General features: G+C 33.9%; 1 protein-coding gene across 1 annotated transcript in view; it reads right to left on the bottom strand.

Moving 5' to 3' along the window:
- The window catches only part of chchd3a (coiled-coil-helix-coiled-coil-helix domain containing 3a), an 86,159-nt gene that overhangs the window by 16,327 nt on the left and 42,147 nt on the right, over positions 1–27,685 (bottom strand). The window contains exons 6-8 of the mRNA XM_051108538.1: positions 15,193–15,276; positions 12,598–12,605; positions 5,699–5,761 (exon numbers count right to left, since the gene is read on the bottom strand). Of these exons, the coding sequence (XP_050964495.1) occupies positions 5,699–5,761; positions 12,598–12,605; positions 15,193–15,276 (155 nt within the window). The remainder of the gene's footprint in view (positions 1–5,698; positions 5,762–12,597; positions 12,606–15,192; positions 15,277–27,685) is intronic.

The following is a 27,685-nucleotide window of genomic DNA, read 5'->3' as shown; positions in this document are numbered from 1 at the left end:
CATACTACCTTTTTTTTTTAGAAAATTGTAATAGCTAAATGTATGACAATTTTCAGATAATGTAAAAATTAATTACATTTATTCCACTGCATGCTATATAATAAAAAAATGCAATAATAAAAGAATAGGCTAATCGTAATTTATTATAACAACACAACATAGAATTTAGCATTTTACTTGTTTACTTCTTATTTACACAAAATGCTACTGGCTTTTAATTATCTGACTATAACAAAACTATAGTTTTATGCTAATGCCCACTATAGTGTCGCACAGCAGCAATGCTGATTTATAGGCCTAATGCACATTAAAATACATTCCAACAATGATGCATGAAACCAAGCTTTTGCACATACTTGTGTAGCGCATGTATCAGCTCTTAGTCCATACTTGGTTTAACCATTCATTAAAACCACACTGATAATCATGTAAAACTGTAGTGTGGCGCATTGGAACACCAATTCCAACAAGTGCTCTTTGACCCAAACAGGACACGTTAATGGGCGACTAAACTGGATGAGCAGAGACATCTACACCAATTCAGAGAACAGAAGATAGCAGAACATAGGGTGAGGTCAACGCTGTGAAACTGCTTCGGTGTGACAGAGTACGGCAACCCCCTGGAGACACAAGACAAACACACAGAGTGCATGCTTAAACACACCATCACAGAGATGAGGCAAAGGTCAGCACTGACAGGTGGCTGGAAACAACATCACACTCTTCTACTCAAGCATTTATCTGTAATTCATCCAGCGTCCACGGCTGCATAGCTTGACAGGCTGTGTGTGTGCATAAGGAACAGAAGTTTTGTGTGTGTGTGAACAGGATTAAATGCATTAATTTGTATGCATGTATGAACGTACGTACATATCAACACGGGCCACGTACACGCTATAAAATTTCAGGAGTGACAAACATTTAAAGAGGACATCGGATGCCCATTTTCTACAAGTTGATACGATTCTTTATGGTCTTTTTTGGATTTTTATTATTATAGGGTAGATGTGTACATACACTGCCAACACACAAACAACATGTAAAAGTGAACTTTGCATCCGACGACCCCTTTAACAGCTAGCTGTTCAGTTTGGTTCTCTACACACTGCGTAAAATTTCAGTAAATGTCACTACCTGAATTTTTTGGGAATTTTAATTGGGTTGTCACTCGTGAAATGACTGTACTATGTGTGTACAGAACAGAATTATGCACTAAAAGGTGGATTGAAAACCGAATTTAGCTGCAGTGTGTACTGTATGTGGTCATACTTTTAAACATCTTCTGATCGAAAACCTTTTCTGCTCCAAGAACAACATTCCTATTAACCAATCATAGCCCTAACCTTATTCTTCATCTCTAATTCCAACCCCCATTCCTAACCCTGACCTCCAATTTTCAACCATAAAACCTGCCTCAACCATTTTCAATCAAGTTCAAACCTCTCCTAAATGTTTACCCTAAATCTTAACCCTAACCTCTATTTTTCAACACCTAACCTCATTCCTAACATCTTAATCCTCACTTAACCTTGACCTCAAAACCCCATCCCTCAACTCTAAATCCTAAACTCTACTTTTACCCCACTGGATGATAAATGTCATTCCAACCCTAACCTACCACTTAGTCAACATATTGCTTTGTTTCATAGGCGCTCCAAATTCAGTTTGGTCTACTAAAGGTTGTGAACATCACTACCACTAAGATTCATTCCATGCCATTTCATGTTGACATCAAATTAGTTTCTACACCACTAAAAAAACATTTTAGGGAGAAATGGTTATATATAAATTCCACCAACTCTTTTCCCGCCATTGACAGAATTTTCTGGCTTTCTGTGTTTTCATTAGTGTATGGTATGAGGTGTTTTTACATGTTCTGAAAGAGTACTGAACATCTGGATCAAAACACAGTGGAGAAGAAGCAGAAACAAGCAATCTCAGGTGTTAGCAGATGCATGACTCTGGACCACAAAACCAGTCATAAGTAGCACAAGTGTATTTGCAATAGACAACAATACATTGTATGGGTCAAAATGATTGATTTTTCTTTTATGGCAAAAATCATTAGGATACTAAGTAAAGATCATGTTACATGAAGATGTATTGTAAATTTCCTACTGTAAATATATCAAAACTAAAGTTTTATTAGTAATATGCATTGCTAAGAACTTCATTTGGACAGCTTTAAAGGCAATTTTCTCAATATTTAGATTTTTTGCACCCTCCAGATTTTCTAATAGTTGTATCTTGGCCAAATATTATCCTATCATAACAAACCATGCATCAATGAAAAGCATATTTATTCAGCTTTCATTGATAAATCTAAAATCAAAATATTGCTTTTTTATGAAGTTTAACCTCATTCAAGTGTTTAAAAAAAATTGCATGAAGCTAAAATAAAATGTTTTTTTGTTTAAAAGCAGAGGCTCTGTTCTTTGTTTTGACATATTGCATGTTTAGATATTCATAAAACAAAATATCCTGGGCGCCATTAACTTTAATAAAAATGATCAAATGATCATGGCAACTTTTTCAAAAAACAAAGAGTTAAAGAGTTCAGATAAAATAGTGAAAGTTCATGGCGTTGCCCTTTTATTATGCACAAAATAAATACTGATTAAAATATGATGAAAGAGGGTTAAATCCAGTATGACAAAGAAAAACTAAATACAAATAAATCAAATGGGTATGATATTATACAAATACACATGCAAGGGAAAGCAATTATACCAGACTGAATTTCCAGAAGCCAAATATAAACATCAAAAGCTTTTAGCTACTAAGAGAATGAAGACGTTGAAGAGACAACCATTTAAAACTTCAAGCAAAAGATTATCACATCAAACTCACATTAATTCCATCATTTATGCAGATTTGGACCTCCATCTCTAGGGCAGTTTCAACTTTCAGGAAATCAAAAGGCTCTGACAAAATATACTTCATTCTTATTACCCAACCCAATTCGTGATAGGATCTTATCACCTGTTTTCCCTTTAGAGAGTGGATAATGTTGAAATATCCATTTGGGAAAAGCAATACAGATAGATGTGTTTCTAATGCAGATCCTAAACACACACACACACACCTGTGGCCCATCATTCATATGTTACCTAGACTTTGCAGTTTCTTTGGTTCTTTCTCACGCACACGCTGTTAAACCTCATTATTCTCGCAGTCAGTAAAGCTTGCGTCTTTCCTCTTGTAACATCAGACCCTGAAGACATTTCATTACATACAAAAACCCCTCTCACACGCTCTCCTCCCTCCATCCCGTAATCCAATCACAGCGCTGCTAATGCACCTCTCTAATGCAATCAGCCAATCAGAGCATCCACTGCGGCCTCGCTGGTCACATGACACCCCGGCCCAGGCCTGTGCGAAGAACCATGTCAGGCTAATGCTATTTTAATGCATTTCTTAATGCAATTTAGCATTAGCCGCGCAACCTCCCCCCTCCCGACTCTGATTCTGCCCCACTGGACACCACAAATCAATTTCTGACATTTCTAAAGAGACGATGATCCCTGTGTTGGCACTGAGGAAGAGGGATAATGACAGCCTAATACGATTTGTGAGCGCAGGCTAGTCCTGAAACAGGCTGGCCTCCCTTCACTTCCCCTTAACCAACATGCATTACTATTGGGGCTAATAGGCCACATTAAGACATATGGAGCCAAAATGTCCTATAATTGTAGTGCTCTTCAGTTACATGTTTCCAGCTACAGGAGCCTAATGGCCAAGATTTCACATTCATGACAAGAGTTTATGGAAGTTTGTCACTATAGATGAGGGAAACATCTTTAGTGTGTTTCCGGATCAGGTAATAAATGATTGCATGTGTGTTTGTAGGTTCAAAGGAAAATTTGACCAAAAATTAATTCGGATCATTCATTCATTCACTTTTTACGCATATGCGAGGGACAGTGTAAAGTGCATGTGGCGCTACTTTCATCATCAAAATAGTACATGTGTACTGTACACACCACCAGATTTTGTAACCGTGTGTACTTTGTACGCTGAGGTTGCACGTGCACTGAAGCTATTTTGCAATAATCAGTTGTTCCACAAGGTGGCAACACTGTCCCAGGCCGTTGTTTCATAGTAGAAAACTAAACTAAAGAGACAGAACAACAACAAAACCGCGGTGACTGCTACAACAACAGACGCTCACACTGACAAGCGCTTGTGGGTGTCCGCGTTCGCGCGCAACATCAAAGAGAATATACTTTGAAAGGCTACGTGGTCGACAAAAACAGAGTATACTTTGGGCTTCAACCTCATCAGTTTCTTTTTAAATGCCAAATGAGTTATCGTAGACATTTTGCTATGAATAATAATTCTTCGTCAAACAAGGTTTTAGTGAATAACAGCTTAAATTTTGCTCTGCTGCTCACACAAAGGTACCGTATGGTTCAGAATAATATAGTGCATGATTTATATGGGCTGCTTTTATAATGGCACCCCTGGTCGCCATTCACTTTAACTGTATGGAAATGAGCAGCTTGGACATTTGGAAAAATGTCTTCTTTAGTGTTTCACAGAAGAAAGTCAGTTTTTTTTTTTTTTTTTTTTTTTTTTTTTTAAACTAAGGTGAAGAAAGGTGAAAATGTTCAAACAAACAAACAAGAAATTATTGTATATGTATTACCGTGTGAGTAAGCTGCATTGTTGTGTATATATATTAATACTTAAAGGGTTAGTTCTCCTAAAAATGAAAATTACCACATGATTTACTCACCCTCAAGCCATCCAAGGTGTATATGACTTTCTACTTTCAAACGAATACAGTCAGAGGTGTATTAAATGATGTCCAGGCTTTTCCAAGCTTTATAATATCAGTGAATGGCTGTTGATATTCTATAGTCCAATAAAGTGCGTCCATCCATCATTAAAAGTACTTTACATGGCTCCGGGAGGTTAATAAAGACCACGTGAAGCGAATCGATGCATTTGTGTAAGAAAAATATCCATATTTAAAAACACAAAACATCAGTCACATATTAGAAGTATAAAACAAGGATTTGTAAAGAAAAATTCAAAGGATTTCGACAGAAGCCAAAAGGAGACTGGTTTTCCTTTGTTCAAAACTTGGTTCTTGCGAGACTAGCATATTCACACCAGAGCTATGCTACACCTACGTGAGTACAACAGTTAATGGAAGCTAGAGGTTATGGTTAATAAAGTTTTAAATATAGTAATTTTTCTTACACAAATGCATCAATTCACTTCAGAAGGCCTTTGTTAACCCCCCAGAGCCATGTGAAGCACTTTTTATGATGGATGGATGCACTTTATTTTGCTTCTAAATCTCAACACCCATTCACTGCCATTATAAAGTTTGGAAGAGCCAGTACATTTTTTAATATAACTCAACAACTGTATTCATCTTAAAGACAAAAGTCATATACACCTAGGATGACTTGAGGATGAGTAAACCATGGCGTAATTTTCATATTTGGATGAACTGTCCCTTTAAGAAAGAGGAAAAACAACAAAACAATGTTCGTGTGCAAGCATGTCACAAAATAAATAAATAAATAAATGCCATAAAATAAAATAAAATAAAATAATAAAAAACTCCTCTTGCACAATTATAATATAGACCCACATAGATAAAGCTTAAAAAATAATGAATAAAAGCATGTGGAATATCTGTATTTGGACTCTGAGATGACGAGTGCCATAATACGTAACTCACTTGAACTTGGCGTTGACCTCATCCGCTGCCTTGTGATAGTTTTCATTGGTAACCTTGTAGAAACTGGGCACTCTGAGGAAAGATATAGAAAGTATGTGTCAAAAAAATAGACACAAAGTCCAACCCTACTAAATCTCAACCTTTCTGTGCCATCAATACAACAGAACAAACCTCAGGTAAAATATTAATATTAAGCATCTTTTGTTGTCTGTGCAGAACAAAGAGTTTTGCGTACGATTTCAAAAAAAAAAGAGAAAGTGTTAACAAAGATGAAAAGGTCATCACACTAACAGACGATGGTGATCTAAAACCTTATGAGGTTCTTAGTGAAGTGTGTCAAGAGTAGGTGGGCAACAAAGAATGTCCTTACAACCTGGAATGGACCTTGATAAAGCGTTCGGGTCGACGATTCGAAAAGATAACTGACATTTCAAAGAAAATGGGCAGAATGTCAGATGTATGGCTGAATTTAAGGATGTGACAACAAAAACTTGCTCAAGCTACATCCATAAAGAGAGCTCTCAATCACAGCGAGACAGGTTCATCTCACATTCACTGTCTCACACACACAATCAATACAAATGAAAGGCTACAACCATGAGGATCAATAATTATATCTTAGGCTTTTAGTGAAGCTACTGTATAGCTTCTGATGGACTGCACGTCAAGCAGAAATCATTTGTCTTGAGGCTATCAGAGATACGAGTGGTACGAGTCTAAAATCAGCTTCCTGCTAAACATAACAACGGTTGTATTAAAAATCATCAAACTTACTAATCAGAAAAAAGTATTGTCATTTTATGTGTGTGTGTATATATATATATATATATATATATATATTTTTTTTTTTTTTTTTTAAACAATATTTCTGCAAAATAAAATAAAATAAAATAATAAAAATTAGTTAGATACAACAGATAATGGTTTCATTTACTTCCCAAGGCAAAACATTTGGCACTTGAAAGTGTTGATTTGGCCCCTGTAACCACAGTATTACACTACAGGACATGGAAATTTGAACATCGATCTTGCCCAGTAGCAAATTTCCAAAATAATACTTTCCCCTGAGTGGACGTTGATAAGTCTGCCATCAAGCCTAGTATTGGAAAACAGCATTGAGAGTTAAAGAAGGCATCAGGTATGACTCCAAGGGGCCCGATATAAAGGAACAACAACAGTGATTTTAAGAGCATGTTGTGATGGTGCATATCTGATGGGAGGAGTCTGTAGTAATCAGGGCTACACACTCAGAGGGCGCTGGCCTGCACAGACACTGATTACGTGGAAAGTGAGTTGGACCTCCACACACAGGCTCTAACACCCCATGACCTGAGCGACGGTGTAATTTGGGAGGTCTGCCATTTCCCTTGATTAATGACAGAGTGGGATAGGCGCTGATTTTGATTTCAGAGTTGGGCCACACTGATTTAGAGGCCCCTCTATCAATCGGAGAGCAAATGTTTACCACCCACATGCTCTCTCGCAAAAACCCTAAACCCTCATCTTCATCTGCCACAGTCAGAGTACACTGTAATGTAAACATCTTAATAATTCCCAAAAAGAAAGAAAAGTTAAAAATATATAATTTTCTTTCCACAGAAATATTAGTGTTTTGAGAACCTTGATATTTACTTTTCACAACCTGAACTAACTTTGCCTAGTCACAAAAAGGCCAAATAATCTAGTATTTTTAAAAGAATCAACATAGTTGAGGGTTTGCAGGAGTCACCTCTACGATGAGTTAGTTACACCACATGAATTTTGCAGACAAAACTGTTTTAGTATGTAAAAGTTTCATGAATTTGTTTGTCACAAGACATGACCTTTTTGCAAAAGTGTTTTTATTTATTGCATATTTAAAAAATGATAATTAAACACATTTGTCTGCTGGTCGTACCTTATGACTTTGATTTTATTGACTCATTTATTGGTTTTATTGACTTGACTTTTATTATTAAAGTATAATGCCTTATGTTTTGCTTTTATTATTAATAGTCTTGTCTGTTGGACCACATGACTTTGTTGGTCACACCACATGACTGATTTTACAGACAAAAGTGTTTTAGTATGTAAACAATTTCATCTGTTGGACCACATGAATTCGTTTGTCGCAACACGTGACCTTATTATGCAAAAGTGATTTATTGTATATTTAAATAATGAAAATTAAACAATTTTGTCTGCTGGTTAAACCACTTGACTTATTTTTTTTTATTTTATTGACTTGACTTTTACTATTAAATCAAAACATTTTATGTTTTGCTTTTATTATTAAAAACTACTGTCTGTTGGACCACATGACTTCGTTGGTCACACCACATGACTTTTTGAAGACAAAAATGTTTTAGAATTTAAACAGTTTAATCTGTTGGACCAAATTAATTGGTTTGTCACAACACTTGACTTTGATTTGATTTAACTGACTTGTTTATTGATTTCATTGACTTTAAAACAGTCATATATGTTGGACCACATGACTTTGCAGATCGCATCACATGACTTTGCTGATAAAAGTCTGTTGAACCGCATGAATTTGTTTGTCACAACACATGACCTTACTTTGCAAGACTGTTTTTTTATTATTCATTATATATTTACCACTTTTGTCTGCTGGTTGCACCACATGACTTTGATACGGTAATGATTTTGCAAAGTCATGTGGTCTAAAATCATAGAGAGGTTTTGATTTTGCAAAAAAGTTTTATTATTTCTTCTGATATATTTACCAAATAATAATGAAATCAAACAAAATTTTAGACAGAAGAGCCCAGTTAGAAATCTAACTCCACGCCCTGAAAATTAGGGTTTGTAAAATAAAAAAATAAAAAAATAAATAAAAGTCATGTGGTCTAACTTACCATAGATTTAAGAAATAATACTACAACACTTTTATCTGCAAATCAAAGTCACGTGGTGCAACTTTCTTTCAGACAGGCTTTGATTTGAAATACGTGATTTATTTATTTAATATTTATATTTAAGAAACAAAAAAACACTTCTGTCTGCAAATCAAAGTCACATGTCGTGCCAAAGTCATATGGTCCAACTATGATATATGATGTTATTACCCTGACATTTTTCAAGTCAAAATAAGCCACATGATTTGAGGTACTGTATCATTCATTGCTTTAGCAAGGACCACTAAAAAATCCAATCCTTTACCTGTTCCACACAGCAGCTGTAAGGCTTCTTTCTCACCTTGTGCTTACAAGCATCTTAAAATAAAACTTTATTTAATCTGGTGCACACAGGGGTTTTATGGAGTAATGAAAGAACCACCTAAAAGCTACTCCTGCCACTGATGGTGCATATATGTGGTGTTTTGAGAAACAACCCCATGTTCGAATTAAATCTCGCAGGCTTTATAATGAGAGATCTGAGCGGTGGTGCAGTAATCAGCAGGCTGTGTTATCTCTCACAGACCAGAGAGGATGTGGAGGGAAACCCCCACTGAGACAGCCATTATGGCTCAACAGCACGGCGGCCATATTGGCTCTGCAGTGCATCGGTGGAGGCGCGAGACCGAGTTTTAACAAATCAAAGCTGGCGACTGCAAACAGGGAAGGAAAGCAGAACAGAGGCCTGTGGAGTCAATCCTTCCATCACTGCCTTTTACTGCGGGAGACAAGTTGAATGTCCCAAACAAGCACAAACGTTGTAACTCAATGGCATTACATAAAACATCCAGCCATGGAAAACATTTTTAGAGTGACATTTTAATGCCATATGGGTTTGGAACGACATGATGGTGAACAAATGAAAACATATTTTTAAGTACTCACATTTTTACTATGCTTGTGGCTGTCTGGAAGTAAAAACAAGGGGACATGAGTGCGGACACAAACCTCAAGCTGTGTCTCTCGACTAGATAAAACTCAGCTAATTAAATTAACAAGGCCTCGTGCGGAGACAGACGCGGTCCCTTTCCAGTGTCTCGTCTACAGTGAGGAAGAGATAATGACCACACACTGATTTCAAATAAAACAACACACTCTCTTCACTTAACAATGTTGTCAGTAAGCACGCGAAACAGAAAAAGAGAGTTTTACATGCAGCGAAGAGCGATTTAGATTCAAATCCATGTCTAGCATCACTACGGGTTACTACGACTACATCATATAGTGTTGCTAGGTAACAGGCCCTGAGAGTCTGAATCAAAGCTTTGAATGAAGAGTAAGTTGTAAGTGGAAGGTATGCTACATCATGTGATAAAAAATGATTTTTTTTTAAATTATGGATTCAAGACACTTTGACATAAGACAAAAAGAAAAAAATAAAATAAAATAAAATAAAATAAAATAAAATAAAAACTACAATAAAATAAAATGCAAAAGGAAATACAATATACTATAATACAATGAAATAAAATAAAACAATCCTGTTTGTTCACTGAATGGCAGATGGAAACAAAATAAAACAAAATAAATAATAAAGCAAAATAAAATAAAACAAAGTCAAATAAAATAAATAAAATAAAAAGTAAAGTAAATAAAAAAAACAATCTTTTTTGTTCAATGTATGGCAGATAGGGAGAAACTACTAAAAATAAAAAGAAATAATAAAAATAAAAAAATAAATAAATAAAATATAGTGAGTAAAATAAAATAAAATAATGAAAATAAATAAATAAACAAACAAAATATAGTGAGTAAAATAAAATAAAATAAAAAGTAAAATAAAAAAAAAAACAATCCTGTTTGTTCAATGAATGGCAGATAGGGAGAAACTGCTAAAATAAAATAAAATAAAATAAAATAGAACAAATAGAAATACAAAAGGTAAATAAAATACAATAAAATAATACAATACAATAAAATAAGTTAAAATATAATACAATCAAATAAAAAGTGAAATAAAATAAAACAATCCTGTTTGTTCACTAAATGGCAGGTGGAAATAAAATAAAATAAAATAAAATAAAATAAAATAAAAAAGTAAAATAAAATTCAATAAAAAAAAAGTTAAATAAAAAAATCAATTCTGTTTGTTCAGTGAATGGCAGATAGGGAGAAACTATAAAATAAAATAAAATAAGTGAAATAAAATAAATACAACAGACTAAAATACAATAAAATAAATTAAAATATAATACAACAAAAATAAAAAGTAAAATAAGAAAACAATCCTGTTACTTCATTTAATGCAGATGGGGAGAAACTGATAAATAAAACAAAACAAAACAAAACAAAACAAAACAAAACAAAACAAAACAAAACAAAATAAAATAAAATAAAATAAAATAAAATAAAATAAAATAAAATAATCCTGTTTATTCAATGAATGGCAGATGGGGTAAAACTGATCATTCAATTGTACATTATTATTATTATTTACAATTTATGATACTACAACTACTACCACTAATAAAGCTAACAATAATCAATACAATTAATAAATCAATCATATTTTTCTAACCTCCAAAAATTACTCACTTCACACCTAGATTCAGAACTTTTTTTTAATTAAATGGTACTTAAATCTAAGAAATATTCAATGCACTATGAGAATTGTATCACTGACTCTAAATGGCTTGGTATGCGATCAAGGCTATAATTTTCTTTTCTTATCGAGCCAGACCATAACAATGAAAAAAACAGAAGAAGTGTTAAAGGAGAAAAAAAAAGAAACGACTTCTCTCTAAACAGTCAAACATACACTGAAGGCCACTGCAGTCAAGTGCCCTTGAGGTCATTAAAATCCATTGATCAGGCTAAAAAACACTGTATTAGCAGCTTTCTTCAACACCTCAGACTTCAGCTCTCCACTGTGATCATAGAGCATTACGAGAAAGACACAAAACTGCTAATAATGCAATTCAGGAGGAAAAAAAAAAGCAGGGAGCGCTCAGTTGAAATATGAGATTGTTTTACAGAGAGTATTGAGTGAAAATCTGTGGTGAATATATACGTACAGTACATATATAGATATTGTTTCAGAGGCAATTTGAGTGGCCGCACCAATAAGTAGGCTGGAGGTGGCAGCCGCCGTCTCAGAGCTGTGATGGGCTGTCAGACACAAGCCACTGATAAACGAGCAAACTCAATTGAAAGAGACATGTAATATATATCAGCGTTTTATTCTCTTCTCTCTCTGTATCTCTCATTCTACTGTTACAGTCCAAAGGCTAGGGAAAACTGCAGAAGAGAGGACAGGAGGAAAAAGTATAAAAGAAAACACAATAATATTGTGGTATATTCAAAATCAATCCAGTGCTTCTCAGAATGATTGATGAAGTTGCATCTTCTATTCACATAATGGTAATGGTTGTTCTTTTCCACGCAATTACAACGAATGTCCACAAAAAGGACATAAAGCACCACAAAGTATTGTAAAATTGTTTCCTAGGACTCGTATGCTATATTACAAGTCACATGAAACTATTTGTATGAGAAATAGATGCAAATGTAAGCATTTATAAGTATCTTAATATCTATCGTAGATCTCCTTGGGATGCTTATCAGTAGCAATTTAGCAATAACAGAGCATGAAGAATCTTTTTTTTTTTTTTTTTTAAATAAATGAATTTATTAATCTGGTTCACAAAACTTAAGTAAATGAGTCGGTCACGAATCAGACACTGAATTCAAACAAAAACACCAAAGACAACTTGGCCACAAGTCAACATCTTGACAACTTCGGCGCGAATCATAATATCTCGTTGGGCTACTTATTTTAAATTAATTATTGTTATTTTTTACAAATAATTTTAAATAAATAAATAAAATTGCTTTCAAAAATTATTTTTATACATTTAAAAAAAATACAATTGGCTACTTATCTTAATTAATTACTGCTATTTTTTAATTAATTTTTAATAAATAAAATAGCTTTCAACAATTATTTTATTAGTTTGTTTTTACATTTTTACACAAAAATGTACATTTGCAGCGAATAATAACTCTTTTGACTGCTTATTTTAATCAATTTTTGTTATTATTGTTATTATTTTTTATTCATTTAAAGTAAATAATTAAATAAGTAAGTAGGTAAGTAAGTAAGTAAATAAATAAATAAATAAATAAAAATCATATTCAACAATTACCTGTATTATGTTCTTAAGAATGTAACATTTGCAGTGAATAATAGCATCTATTTTGGCTACTTATTTTAATCAATTATTATTGTTGTTGTTGTTGTTGTTGTTTATTTTTTATGTCATTTTAAATAAACAAATAAATAAAATCATATCCAACAATTATTTTCATTAATAAAAAAATACATTTGCAGCAAATAATAACACCTCTTCTGTCTACTTATTTTAATGAATTATTATTATTTTTTATTCATTCGTAATAAATAAAGAAAAAAATAAATTAGTTTTCAACAATTATTTTTATTAATTAAAAAAAAAAACCATCTGCAGCAAATAATAACACCTCTTTTGGCTACTTATTTAAATCAATTATTATTATTATCATTATTATATTTAATTGGATACTTATTTTATTTTAATTGGATACTTACTTTAATCAATTGTTGTTTAAATAATTATAAATAAATATACATAAATAAATAAAATCGTATTCATCAATTATTTTTATTAATTTAAAAAATTACATTTGCAGCAAATAATATCACCTCTTTTGGCTACTTATTTTAATAATAATAATAATCATAATAATAATAATAATGTTATTATTTATTTGTAAAAACTGTAAATTAGTTTTATTAATTTTTAAAAAAAAATATAACATATGCAGCAAATAATAACATGACTTTCGGCTTTTTTATTTTATTTTATTGTTATTAATATGATTGCTTATTTTTTAATTACATTTAAATAAATAAACAAATATTCAACAATTAATTTAATTAATTCTTAAAACAAAAATTACATTTGGAGCAAATAATAACACCTCTTTTGGCTACTTGTTTTAATCAATTATTATTATTATTATTTCTTTTAATCATATCATTGAACATTATTTTTATGAATTTTTACAAAAATAAATTTAAGTTAACATTTTCAGGTAATAATATGAATGCATCTCGCTGACTATTTATTTTAATAACCTTTATAAATTATCTTTATTTTCATTATTGAAAACAAAAAATATTATTAAATGAAATATTAGTTTTATTTTATTTTTTTTATTTTCTCTTATTATTATTCTTATTAGAATCACATACTTTAAATCACCTGCATAAGACGGTATGCTGTATATATGGTCCTCACTCTTTTCCAAGCCATCGCCTCGTGTAAAACCCAGAGCATTTATTATTTATGATGTCTAACCAACAAATCCTGATTCACCGATCCGCTGGGCTCAGACACACTAGTGTCCAGCTGAGCTTGTCTCTCTCAGAAGGGTTGAGGTCTGTGTATGTGTTTGTGTATATGTTGACACAGTGCCGGGAATATCGAACGGGGATCGTTAAGTGATTGATGAAGCTGCGAGTGATCGATAACACCTCCGCACGCAGAGCCGAAATGGTCTAAGAGCCGTCCTTGTAAAGAGACAGAGAGACTGAACTAAAGCTAGCTGCCGTGTGCAAGATCAGCTCGTTTCATGGACACAGGATAAGTCTAATGACTGACGTAAATGGAGCTCTGAAAGAATATTCTGGGTTATTTTCTAACCTAATGTCAATGGATTGCATTTGTGGCATGCTGTCGATAACCACAGACTCATGCTTTTATTGCGTACAAACAAACACAAACAACAGTTACAGTAAATCAATCATAATGGAAGCTTTCGAGCAGCTTTTTTGGACTAGTTTTGAGCACAAAAGGTATTCTTACCTTCATAAAATTAAGGTTGGACCACTGATGGACTATTTTATTGACGTCCTTATTACCTCTCTGGGCTTTGAACTGTCTATGCAGGATCAGACAGCTCTCGGATTTCATCAAAAATATCTTAATTTGTGTTCCAAAGATTAATAAAGGTCTTGAGGGTGAGTAATTAATGACAGAATTTTCATTTTTGGACAAACTGTCCCTTTCAAAGACAAGTCCACAAGGCCTGAAACACCTATGGACATACAATCTACACTTTAAAATGGGCCACCACCAGACACCGACCGTTTTTGCACGGTTTCACACCCCCTTCTGGGAGCTTAGCATGTGTATGTCCGTTTGAGGACGAAGAGTCTGAGGTGAGGAGAGGTGGACGCCTCCCATCCCAGAGGCTCAGAGGAGGATCTGACCATGAGCTGCAGGAGGGTGTCAGTTTGAGGACACAACAAATGAGCGAGCAAGCTTGCCGAGAGGCCTCAGCCGCACATTACAGATCAAGACAGCCTGCCTCGCCATGGTATTGTAGAGCAAGACAGCCTGTCTCACCTCTGCCTCTATATAACGCAGGACAGGCTGACTCACATTCTGCCTCTATAGCTCAGGACAGCTCGTCTCACATTCTGCGCCGCGCATTAGTGAGTTACTGTCAAGCATTACGGTTATCATATCATGTTAGTGATAATGTAGCGCTTTAGTGTTCATCGCTATATATTTAGGATTGTAGATAATGTAACTGCAAATGTACAGGTCATACCCTTTCCTTCAACTTGGCCACTTGTTCTCTGTAGAAAGCGTCCTGCTTCCGGAGCTCTTTTTCTCTCTCCTCCAGCTGTCTAGCCTGTGGAAAACACAAAAATACAACTGGATTTAGTACAAATTTAGCACACTGTAGAGGGAAGAAAAAACACCATAGAGTTTTTGTCATCCGTAGACTGGAAAAAGAGATATTTAGTAGGACGTTCATGCTGCTCATTCCCACACTTTAAAAATTAGTCTGATTTGAACAGTATATATGGTGCGTAAGTAATTTCATTTTATGTAATTTTACAGTGAAATGCTGTTAAAATCAGTTTTTGGCAGTGACAAAAAACAAGTCATTGTATAATTTACAGTAAAAAACTAAATTGACATTCCCTGAATTCCCTGCATGACAGGGATCATATTTTCACGTAACACAGTTTTTTTCTTGGAAATAATGTTTCTTATTAGTTTTTCTTATCAGATGTGTACATTAGGGTTTTATCTGTCATCGAATGTTGTTAAATGAATATTTATTGCATTATTTCCATTATGTCACCTTTTACATATTAGCATTTCCTTACTCAGCTTGTAGAAAATCATCATTTTTAATCATAAAATGTAAAAATCCATCATAAAAATATTAGTGTCACTTCCAGCACCAAATATTGGCGGCATTTCCATCACCACTAGTAAAGTGGTAATAAAGTTTTTATTCACCCAAACGTATATTTTTTCTTTTTTTAATTTTGGATGTCACATGTTTATTGTGTCATTTCCAATCTGTAAAATATTTTTAAAAGTGTGAAAATGTTATTAAATTGTGTGTATTTAGGATCCTGTGACCTTTAGCTGCTGGAAATAACCTTTACTATATATATATATATATATATATATATATATATGAATAGGGAAAAATGTGCAGCAAATAAATAAATAAATAAATAAATAAAATGGAGTTAAAAATAGAGATAAATATCAATTTAAATAAAACAATCATTTTTAAATACATTTACCAAATTTTACATTACTGTTAAAATTATTATCTCTAAAAAATGGTCAGAAATCATGAGATTAATCATAATTATGCTATTCTATTAACATCTAGTTTTTTTTAGTGTGCATAAATAATCTGCTATAAACTCAATACATACTAAATATTAACCAAATAATAAATTAAAAAAATATATATATCTCAATCATTTTCTTTATCAAACCATATCATTTTAATATATTTCCAAACTGTAAAATATTTTCAAAAAGTGTGAAAATGTTATTAAACTGTGTGTATTTAAAATACATAAAGTGCTAGCTATCAAATTAGCCTTAATGATGCAAAACAGCCATTTCAACCACAAAAAATATAATAACAAACAAATTAAAATAAAATAAAATAAATTAAAAGCTAAATATTAAAGTGTATAACACATGGAACATACGAACAGTATTAATAATTTTAATTACATATTAAAATCTCTAATAAAAAGATGTTTTGAGCAATTTCTTAAAACATCAAATATAGTAATTAATTGGACCACCATATTTAAATATCTGCATTTTATTTTGAGATTAGCAATTAAGTTAAGCAATTAAGTTCCTCACAAAGGAGGTACTGCAAGATTTCAGAAAATGTAAAATATGGCACATGTGGAGCACTTTCATGGTGCTTTAAATCATTTTTAGCTTGATAGCCCCTAGTCACCATTTACTTTTATTATATGGAAAGGATTCTGTTAAATTTCACCTTTAGTGCTCCTTGAAAGAAAGAAAAGTCAGGTTTTAACAACATAAGGCCTAATAAATCATAACAATTTCAATTTTAGGGGTAGCCATTAACATAACTTATGTGTATATTTCTTCAGCCACAACCATACCTAATTTAAATCCTTACACACAGCAGCACAATAGATATTCCCTATCCTGAAAAGACGCACAAAGTCATTATGGCCTCAGGTTGCTGGTACTGTGAAAGATGACACAGACCTTTGATTATTCCAAGGGCATCAGTTCATGACAGGGTTCATGTGGGAATGTTCGCTAAAACCATCTCAGCGTGTTAAAGGCGCAGCGCGTGTGTGGACGTAAGAAACATAGCGATAACATCAGCAGTGGAAGAATAGAGAATCTTTATGGTCTTATCCATGATTCTCTGTCCTATCGCACATGCCTCTCCCCCTCCGTCACTCCTGACCTTCAGCTACTGGAAATGACCCTCACTGATTTAAAACACACTCAGAGAGGAGATATACTGACAACCATGTTTACTGACTTTTGTGCCATAAATAAAATGTACAGCTGGTCCTTTTGAACTTATGTTAACATGTAGCAGCATGGATGCAGCTTCATGCAAAAGTTCTCCGTTATAGACATAACAATTCGCATTCAGCCATGACCAATTTATTTTATAAACAAAAGCGCCTCAATAACAAAAAAATAATTTCTTAGCTGGTGTACAAACACAATGGCAGAAAATGACATCAAATGAAAGAAAAACGATGATTAGGAAAAAATCCCAGCAGTAAATCACAGAAAAAGAGAGAAAGAGACAGTCTTTTTAAGCATGCAGTACTGCAGCAGGAAGCAGGTTGAGACAGATATGGGATGTATAAATCAAACCCCTTACCTTTCTCTCCATCTGCTGGAGTGAGGGAGCAGAAAGAAAAGCACATAGAGAAAAAGAAAGAACAGCAATTTAATGATGAAGTTCCTATAATTACATTCTGTATTCAAAGGCTGAAGCTCACACACACACACACACACACATGCACACACACACAAACTGCAGTGTGAAGCAGTGGGGTGTTTGCTGTAGTGCAGGGACACACAGACCACACGATCAGCTCTGTGTTATCAAACACCGTCGCTAGGTGAGAAAGAGCTCTTCACAACAAATCTCATCTAAAATCTAAACCCTGGAAATCTGAACTAATCTAAATCTAATCAGAGCAGAGCGATCTCCATCAGAGCTTAACTCCAGCGCTCGTGGAGGCCTGTGCCTCTGATGAACTTCTCACTGACTCGTATATATAAACCCGCAGGTAAGTCTGCCATGATTTCTAGGTCAGTAAGAAGAGTTAATAATCCCAAGAAAATTAAACTGCTTCATCTTCTCACACACGCACACACAAAATTCTCATTCATTTTGTTATGGGAAAAGTAACATTACCACATGACATCATTAAAACTACACTTTTCTCTCAAAGATGTTTGATATCTGCGTGGGCCTTACTACTGGCACTACATGTTGCTATTTGTACTGCAACACAACCCGGAAAATAAAACACAGCTACTGAAGGAGATTACAGGTGGTGATGGCTTAAACCAAATGCTGTGCCTCCACAAGGAGTCTAAACGCCCTTGGATATTGAGTGAAATCCATGCTAAGAAACTCCTTCAGTGGCTGCAGCGTCATGACAAGCGCTGGCATGTTTACATCCTGTCAGGATGGCATCTAGCGTTTCTCGTCTCTGCCATGTGTAAGCTCTTTCAGTTGCTGTGGTCGACTAAAAGACTCAAAGGCATCAGGGTTAATGTGGAGAGAACAAAGAAACAGGTCTTTAGGAAGTTTTATCTGTTCACAGGTAACTTTCCATTAACTTCTCCTCTTTTTAATCACTTGTTGCCTTTTGACTGAAAATTCGTTTTACTGCAAAGTATGGAAGCCCGTTTCTGCCACAGAATAAAAAATAAAGACAATTTCTTACAAGTATGAGTTTATATCCCACTATTCTGACTTAATAACTCTCAATTTTGAGTTTCTATCACGCAACTAAATCGTCAGAAAAATTACGATTTTTTATTTTTCAGATTCTGACTTTACTTCTTGCAATTATGAGTTTATATCCTGCTAATCTGTCTTTATAACTCACAATTTGAGTTTCTATCTAGTCAGAACTAAGGAAAAAAAAAAAGAAAAATCACATTTGCAAGAAATGCGGGTTTATTTCTCGCTATTCTGACTGTAAAATGCGCAATTTTAAGTTTCTGTGACGCAATTCTGTGAGAAAAAGTCAGAATTGTAAGATACAAACTTGTATTTACAAGAAAAAAGTCAGAATTGCAAGTTTTTACCTTAATGGGTTTAGATCCCACTATTCTAGGGGAAGAAAAAGAATTCTGAGAAAAAAAGTCAGAACTTTGAGGAAAAAGTTAGAATTGAGAGATACAAACTTGGAATTGCAGGAAAAAAAGTCAGAATTGCGAGTTTTTATCTTAGCGGGTTTATATCCCGCTATTCTGACTTTATAACTTGCGATTTTGAGTTTCTATCATGCAATTCTGTGAGAAAAAGCCAGAATTGTAAGATACAAACTCAGAACTGCAAGAAAGAAATGGCAGAATTGTGAGATACAAACTCGGAATTGTGAGAAAAACAGTCAGAATTGCAAGATACCACCTTAGAATTGTGAGAAAAAAAGTCAGAATTTTGAGATACAACTCTGCATTTGTGAGAAAAAAGTCAGAACTGCACAGAAATTTCCATGAATTTTTCCTCTTTTTAATCACTTCTCTTGTTGCCACTATTCTGACTTCATAACTCACGAATTTGAGTTTCTATCACGCAATTCTGAGAAAAAAGTCACAATTGCAAGAAAAAAAAAAAACAACTTACTAAAATATAAACCACATTAAAACAAAAAAGAAAAAAAAAACTGAAATAACTGCAATATTATCTCCGTGAAACTAAAATAACATCGCCTCTTACACGCACGCACAACAAAATTACCAATTATCCACTGAGATTTGAATGGACGGTAGCCATTAGATAACAGCATGGAGCCTGAATGTGTTGCAAAAATAAACCCAAAACAGATATCTGGCTATTGGTTAGCATTATCTAATAGCCTCTGTGGTTTATAAAGGCTAATCTGATTCTTTTTTTTCATCTGATTTTTCAAACAACAAACAACATGTATTAGGGTAAACAAACGGTCAGGTTTGATTTTATATTTCAGGTAGGTTTAGAGTGGCCCGTGACACGTGTGGGTGTGTATAACGTGGTTTAATAGCAACACAACCGCAGTTTAATCAAGTCCCACACCTGCAGCAGCGAAGACGGACAGAACTGCTCTCCAAAAACACCCACAGCCCTCAACAGAAGCGGTCCAACCCTCCGGCAGAATAAATCTGACCTCTGCACTGTTCACTTCCAGCACTCGCACGTACACACAGACACATTCAAGTCTGCGAGCCAATCTAGAGCCTTGCGTGGGCGAGAAGCATTGTGGGTAATCAGTCAAGGAGACATTACGGTTCCAAATTTCTATGGAAAGAAATGCAGCTACCGCCATTGACCTTCAGCACACACACACGGAGCAGCTGCATTCACAGACCAGTAGGTAAACACAGTGAAAGCGTATCCAATGAGCAATTAAAGAACAGGGAGGCGCTGCCACCGATGTGCGCGCAGGGATTTTCCCTCTCATTCAACGCATCATAGAGGGCATATGGCAGCCCTCCGTCGCTCAGTCACACAGGCTGTCAGGATTATTTCCATCACATCACACTCATTCAGTCTCCTGCAGGTCATATAATCACATTACACTGCTAACAAAGGCCCCTGAGTCACATGACCAATCGCTTGCTATTATCCCGCTAATGAAGAACAGGGAGTGGGATGGGAGGCTGAGAAATGAAAGTGAAACTACAAACATTGAGAACAAGAGACGGGGAGGATGGGAGGGAGGACAATGAGAGTGATTTATCATACAATATGTCACACCTCTCATGACATGTGTCCCGGGTGAAGAGACAGAGAGACGGCAGAGAGAGACCCACAGCAAACTGCAATCTCGCTGTTCCACAAAAGTTTTTTTTTTTTTTAACAAACTGGAGACTCCCCATGAGAAGAGAAGTGAAAACGATCAACGTTTTTTATTTATTTATTTTTTTCCCATTAGGCTCAATATAGTGCTATAGTTAGCTGCTTCATGTCTAGTCTGTTTGTGAATAATGCATCACATTGTGACTAATTCTCAAAGCAATCTGTGTTGAAATGTGCTACTCAATCTGTTTTGACTAAACCGAAATGATAGCTAAAAATAAACTGTCCTTTTTTTTTTTTTTTTTTATATTTCTTGCCACACCTGGTAATAGCAGGTAAATTGAGGGGGAAAAAATAGATATAGAAAGACAAAAAGACCCACAATTTCATATATATATTTATACACACACACACACACACTTTTTTTATATATATATATATATATATATATATATATATATCATTTTTTATCATTTAAATAAATACATATATACATACATACATATATATATTAACATGCACACCAAGAAAAAACATATAATAAAGAAAAAAATAAACCAAACAAATATCTTTCTGAAATAAAAAATATCTGATATTTCTGATTTGTTAGCACATAACCCAATTTTTAGTCATTATGAGGAGGGAAATATATATAAAATATAATATAATAATATATATATATATATATATATATATATATATATATATATATATATAAACATAAAATGTATCTAATTTAAATAAATGAAAATTTTAAATATATAAACCAAACAAATATTTGTAAACAAAAAAAGAAATTTCTTTCTGATTTGATAGCACATGGTGTTCTGGATATTTATTTATTTTTTTCCATTTGAAGTCATCTTTAAACCTTTAATTATTTAAAACATATATACATAGTGTGTGTGTGTGTGTTTATGTATGTATATGTATGTATGTATAACACACACACACAAAAAACAAATGTATATATATATTTTTTTAATATATAATTTTTTTAAATATATATGAATTTGTTAAATATATAAACCAAACAAATATTTGTACACAAAGAAATACATTTCTTTTGGATTTGAAGGCACATGGTGTTCTGGATAAGAAAAATAAGCTTTTAGGCATGTCCAGTTTTTTGTCATTTGAGGACATCTTCACTAGGTCTCTATTATCTTTTTACCGTGTTGTAATTTAGAGTGATTTAAGCCATCTGTTATACTCAGAATTATATTTCTGAAAAGTTACTGGCCTAATTAGCCACATCCGATTTTTAAATCACATTTTTGTTGGTAATTGTTCATTCTGGATTGGAAAACTCTGGAAAAAAAGTTTGCCATTATTTCCTATTATTTTTAAAGATGTTCTGGTGTTTAGAAATAAAAGTATTGAATAATACTCCAAATTAAACCTATTATTTCACTGTGACTGTATGTGCCAAGTTTTGAATACCAAATCGACATTGTTAATGTGTGAATGTGGGAGGTTGTGCTCTATGTACTCATCTGTGTCAATAGTTCAGAACGAGTAGTTTTTGCAGCTAAGTTTTTTTTTCCACAGTAAAGAAAGTTTTGAGTTCTGAAAGGTACATGCTTTCAGAATACAATGAACTGTTATTTTAAAAGGTCAATGAAAATTTGATTTCTCATTATATGACCGATTAAAAACACTGACTGTCCCTGAGACAATATTTGTGCTGTGTTGTCGCCCACTCACACCCATTATAACAAAAACTCTGCTGGCATGACTCAATAGAATATTAGGGTTATTTTCAATGCTATAAGTGTTTCAACAAAAATACAATAACTATAAATGCAATTCCTATTCGTGTAAACACAAAGATGGATGAGCCAGACGCCCAGTGTGCAACAGAAGCTGACAATAATCTAAGCTATTCTTTTAAAGACACAACCAGCACTATCAACAAAGGCATCTTTTGTAAAATGAGCAATAAAAACAGATGCCCAGTGACATTTATCATTCTGGATCTGCTAAGTGAGAATTCTGCGCAGCCCGAAGCAACAGATGGGCTGCATTTCCTCCAGCTCTCTCCAAAAGAAAAAAACTTAGACAGATATAATATGTCAAAAAACTTTTTTGTTTTAATTGCAAGCTCGCCTCTTCCCACACAGTCTCCGCTCTCGCACGGCACGATGACTTCGGCATCATCGCAGCAGACCCCATGGTCAAATTAAACGGGTCGTTTAGAAGGAAGAGTATCTTGCTGAATATCAATTAGCTGCAGCTGAATAATTAAGAGGTGCTATGTTTTTAATTAGCCAAGTTCTGCAAAGTTAGAGCTAGCGCAGAACGTACCGACATTACAGGTAAGCATGTGCTGCGTCAGGGAGATATTTTAAAAATGCCTCGTTCCTGCTCATCATGTCGTTCCTGCTCTCCTACGCAAAGTTCAGTGACGTTTCGGCAGCTCAAGTTGGATCTGGAAGGTTCGTGCATCATCTCGACCTGAGGTGAACAGGGCCTTAATGAAGCGGAAAAAATGCTAGCAAGCATTGCCCGCAGAGACCCACGCATATGACAACAAATCAAAGCTCTTTGTTAAAAATGGCGTCTCTTTCACATTGACCTTAGACAGCCAAACCGAACAAGGTCAGAGTTACTCAGGCCCCAGCATCCATCACAAGGAACTCAGTTGCCAGAACAAACTCAGGAGTTCACCCGTCCAGCAGGCACAGGTCAAAGGTCAAATGTCGGGCCACAGCCAGCCTGTTCAGATCTAATTGGCACTGAGAAGGACAGGGGCAAAAGTGATAATGAGAGAACCTAAAAGTCTATGTTAGAAGTAGAAAAAGCAAGATTTTGTGAGCAGGTTCCAAAAATGTGATATTTGTAGCAATAGTCAACAATGCATTGTATGGGTAAAAATGATTTTTTTTTTTTTTAATGCCAAAAATCATAAGGATATTAAGTAAAGATCATGTTCGGTGAGGATATTTTGTAAATTTACTACCTTAAATATATCAAAACTTAATTTTTGATTAGTAATATGCATTGCTCAGAATTTCATTTGAACAACTTCAAAGGCGATTTTCTCAATATTTTGATTTTTTTGCACCCTCAGATTCCAGATTTTCAGTTGTATCTCGGCCCAATGTTGTCTTATCATAACACATTAATATACCATAATGGAAAGCTTATTTATGATATATTAATCTCAATTTCAAAATTTGACCCTTGTGACTGGTTTTGTGGTCCAGCACTGTAAAAAAACAACTTTAAAAAAGTTGTATTAACTTAAAAAAGTAAGTGTTCATGCTGCCTTAAAATGTTACGTTTACTCAACTCAAATATCCACGTTTTTCATGTGGTACAACTTAACATTTCATGTTGATTAAACTTAAAATTTTAAGGCAGAACACACACTTACTTTAAGTTTTAACTTTCCACTTTTAACTTTTTTTCCGTAAAGAAATTGTGTTTTTTTAAAAAAAACATTTTAGGATTTTTCTCCTTCTACTGGACTTTAATGTTGCCCCCGATTTTGAACGTCCAAAATGCAGTTTAAATGCGGCTTCAAATGGCTCTAAACGATCCCAGCCGAGGAAGAAGGGTCTTATCTACCGGTTATTTATTTATATACAATTTATATATTTTTAACCTCAAACGCTCGTCTTGTCTTGTCTGCCTGAACTCTGTTTATTCTGGTTCATGACAGTTAGGGTATGTCGAAAATTTCTTTACGACTGAAGAGAGAAAGACATGAACATTCTGGATGACAAGGGGGTGAGTACATTATCTGTACATTTTTGTTTTGGAAGTGAACTTCTTTAATATCCTGTCTACCTGATCTGAAGAGCTCAACGTACATCAACGTACCCTTAACAAGGTCGATTTATGCATGACTACATGCCAATAAGAAAGTCCTTCGCACAGTTTTAAGCGAACCATTTTTCTCTACGGGACGATCATTTGCCCTCCTGAGATCACATCCTGCTAAAAGGTGACTGGAAAGCCGGTGTATTACCCAGCAGTCTGTGCTGCTATGACAGGAAGGGTCAGTGGGTAATTGAGAGGGATGCTGCACAGAGGTCAGAGGTCATTCTTGCGTAGGCAGAAGGAGTTGACGGCCCCCTGTGTAGGACTGGACATGTCCTCCACTGAGACGCAAGGGGAAAAAAATTAACTGTCCTGGCTGAGTCCGGGCCTCATTTTCTGTGAGCAAAGATCAAATTAGCGGTGAACCAGAAGGCCTGTCCTTTACTATTAAAAGAACCAGATACAAAGATTTCCCAATCAGACTTGGTGCCCTACATCCAGACCCCCACTCTACAAATGTCTTGGTACTCTGACACTACCATCGATCCAGTGCCCTAAAACACACAAGCATATAGACGCTTCTCTGTCCACCTGTCAAGAAGTATCTCCATCCGATCTATATGAATTGACAAAGTCACCCCTTATGCTCATAGACACATATATCAAAATTAACGTCTGGTCTGGGAATATTGTCATTTAAATATTGTGTATGGTAATCTGAAATACTGCCCATTTAAAACAAGTTCTTGTTTAATTTCTAAAGTTCTTGTAAATAAATAAATAAATAAATAAATATATGTAATATACCTGTGTGTATATATATATATATATATATATATATATATATATATATATATATATATATATACACATATATATATAAAAATTCAGCCTTTAATTGAAAGCAGCCATCTATTTGGTTTCTGGAAGATTAGTTTCAAAACAAAACAAAAATAAAAGAAAAAATAACATAAAATTAAATTAAATAAAAAATTAAATGAAATTAAAAATACAATTAAATAAAACAAAAATTATTTGACATAAAATAAAATAAAAAAAATGAAAAAAAAGAAATAATCAAATAAATAAAATATGATAATAAAATAAAATGAAATAAAGTGAACTAAAATGAAATAAAATAAATTACATAAAAACAAATAAAATATAAATAAAAACAAATAAATGATATAACGAAATGAACTGAAATAAAATTAAATAAAATATACTGAAATAAATTAATAAAATAAAACAAAGTGAAATAAAATTAAATAAAAAGTAATAAAATACAAATTAAAATAAATATCTGAAATTAAATGAAATACAATTAAATGAATGAAATAAAAAAAAAAATAAAATGAATAAAATATAATAATAAAATAAAATTAAATAACAAAATAAAATAAAATTCAAATAATAAAATATAATAAAAAAAATAATAAAAATATAACATAAAATAAAATAAAATAAAATAAAATACAGGCTAGCTAGCAGCTGTGTTAACACTGAATAAGCTGAACTGAATAACCTTTTTCCCTCCTCTCAAGAAACATCTAGGCCCACTTTCATACATAGAATAATACTACATTTTATAATAAATATGTTTGCATATGTTATTTTTAATAATGTGTCTTCCGCATGAACAGCCAGGTCAGAATTCATTTTTACATGAATTACATGAATCTAATGTGACATTCTGCATAATTGCGTGCCTGATTTACCCTTGCTGTAAAAATGAAGGACAGTGAAAACAGTCGGTAATGCAATAGATAACATGGTGTCAGACCTCTATAAGTATATTTAGCATTATATCCTTATATTTTTAATTACAATGAATTATAATGAATTATAATGAATCCAATTTACTGTTAATTATAATGAATCCAATTTATAATTAAATATATTAAAACACTTTATGAACAAATGTGCATTTGCCCTTTTTTTTTTTGCTCTTCACACCAATGTCATTTGAACAAACTCACAAAAATGCTGAATGTGAGAACAGCATTTGGCACTTTCACTGGCAGCGTGGACTAATTTTTCCATATGCTAAATGGCTATACGTGTCATTGAGGTTTAGAGCCCATGCCACTGTCTGTGCCAAGCCAGCTGTCATTGTACGGGTCAAGCTCGGCCCAACCTGATCACACAGTTTGATTAATTGACTGATCAGCAGCCCGAGGTATTAACTGATGGCTAAAGCACTTTTCAGCTTGTGTTATCTCTGCTGAGGCCATATGGGGAAAACCATGGGGAAATCAAATCATCAGTCACGTTCATGGAGAGCGGTCTCTAAGGAGGGCTAAGCCATCTATTACCACCGAGAGAGAACAGCCGAATAAAGAGGAGAGAGACACCCCTGCAGACAGAGAGGAGCAGAGGTAGACAATAGAGCGGAGTTCCAGGACAAAACAAAAGAACGTTCCTCTCTCTAATATGCAACTAGAGGACACACGAAGGGACCCAAAAGGCTGAAGAACTGCCTTTGGAATAAAGTTCTCCCTCAAGGGAATGAGGGAACAAATCAGAGGGGAGAGAGAAAGGGAGAGACACAAAGACCATGAGAGAGGGTCAAGGTAAACCAGAGATACATAATAGAGAGAAAAAGAAAGAGAAGTGTGGCTGCCCTTCAGACATGCAGTTGACTTTGGATTTCATGCTGACGGTGACCGCATGACTTCTGTGTGTATGACCTCAGTCAGGCGGTACTGTAACGAGATGGAGCTGTTTACATATTCATGTCTGCTGGGGCCTTCTGGGTAAAAGAGGGCTGCCCTTGGTATCTCCCAGTCAACTTTATTTCCATGGCAGCTCAAGGTGAGCCTTGTTCGACCATTTCTGTCTACAATACCTGGTCTTTGTTTTACTTTATCAGCTGCTATGATCAAAGAGACATCTGTAGACTATTTCAGTGTGGTGAAATGTTTCTCCCTAAATAATACATCACCTCTGTAGTTTTTTTTTTTTTTTTAATTATTAT

The sequence above is a fragment of the Labeo rohita genome, chromosome 4, assembly GCF_022985175.1.
Source record: "Labeo rohita strain BAU-BD-2019 chromosome 4, IGBB_LRoh.1.0, whole genome shotgun sequence".
In the NCBI taxonomy this organism is placed as follows: Eukaryota; Metazoa; Chordata; class Actinopteri; order Cypriniformes; family Cyprinidae; genus Labeo; species Labeo rohita.
This window is presented reverse-complemented; position numbering and strand designations above follow the sequence as displayed.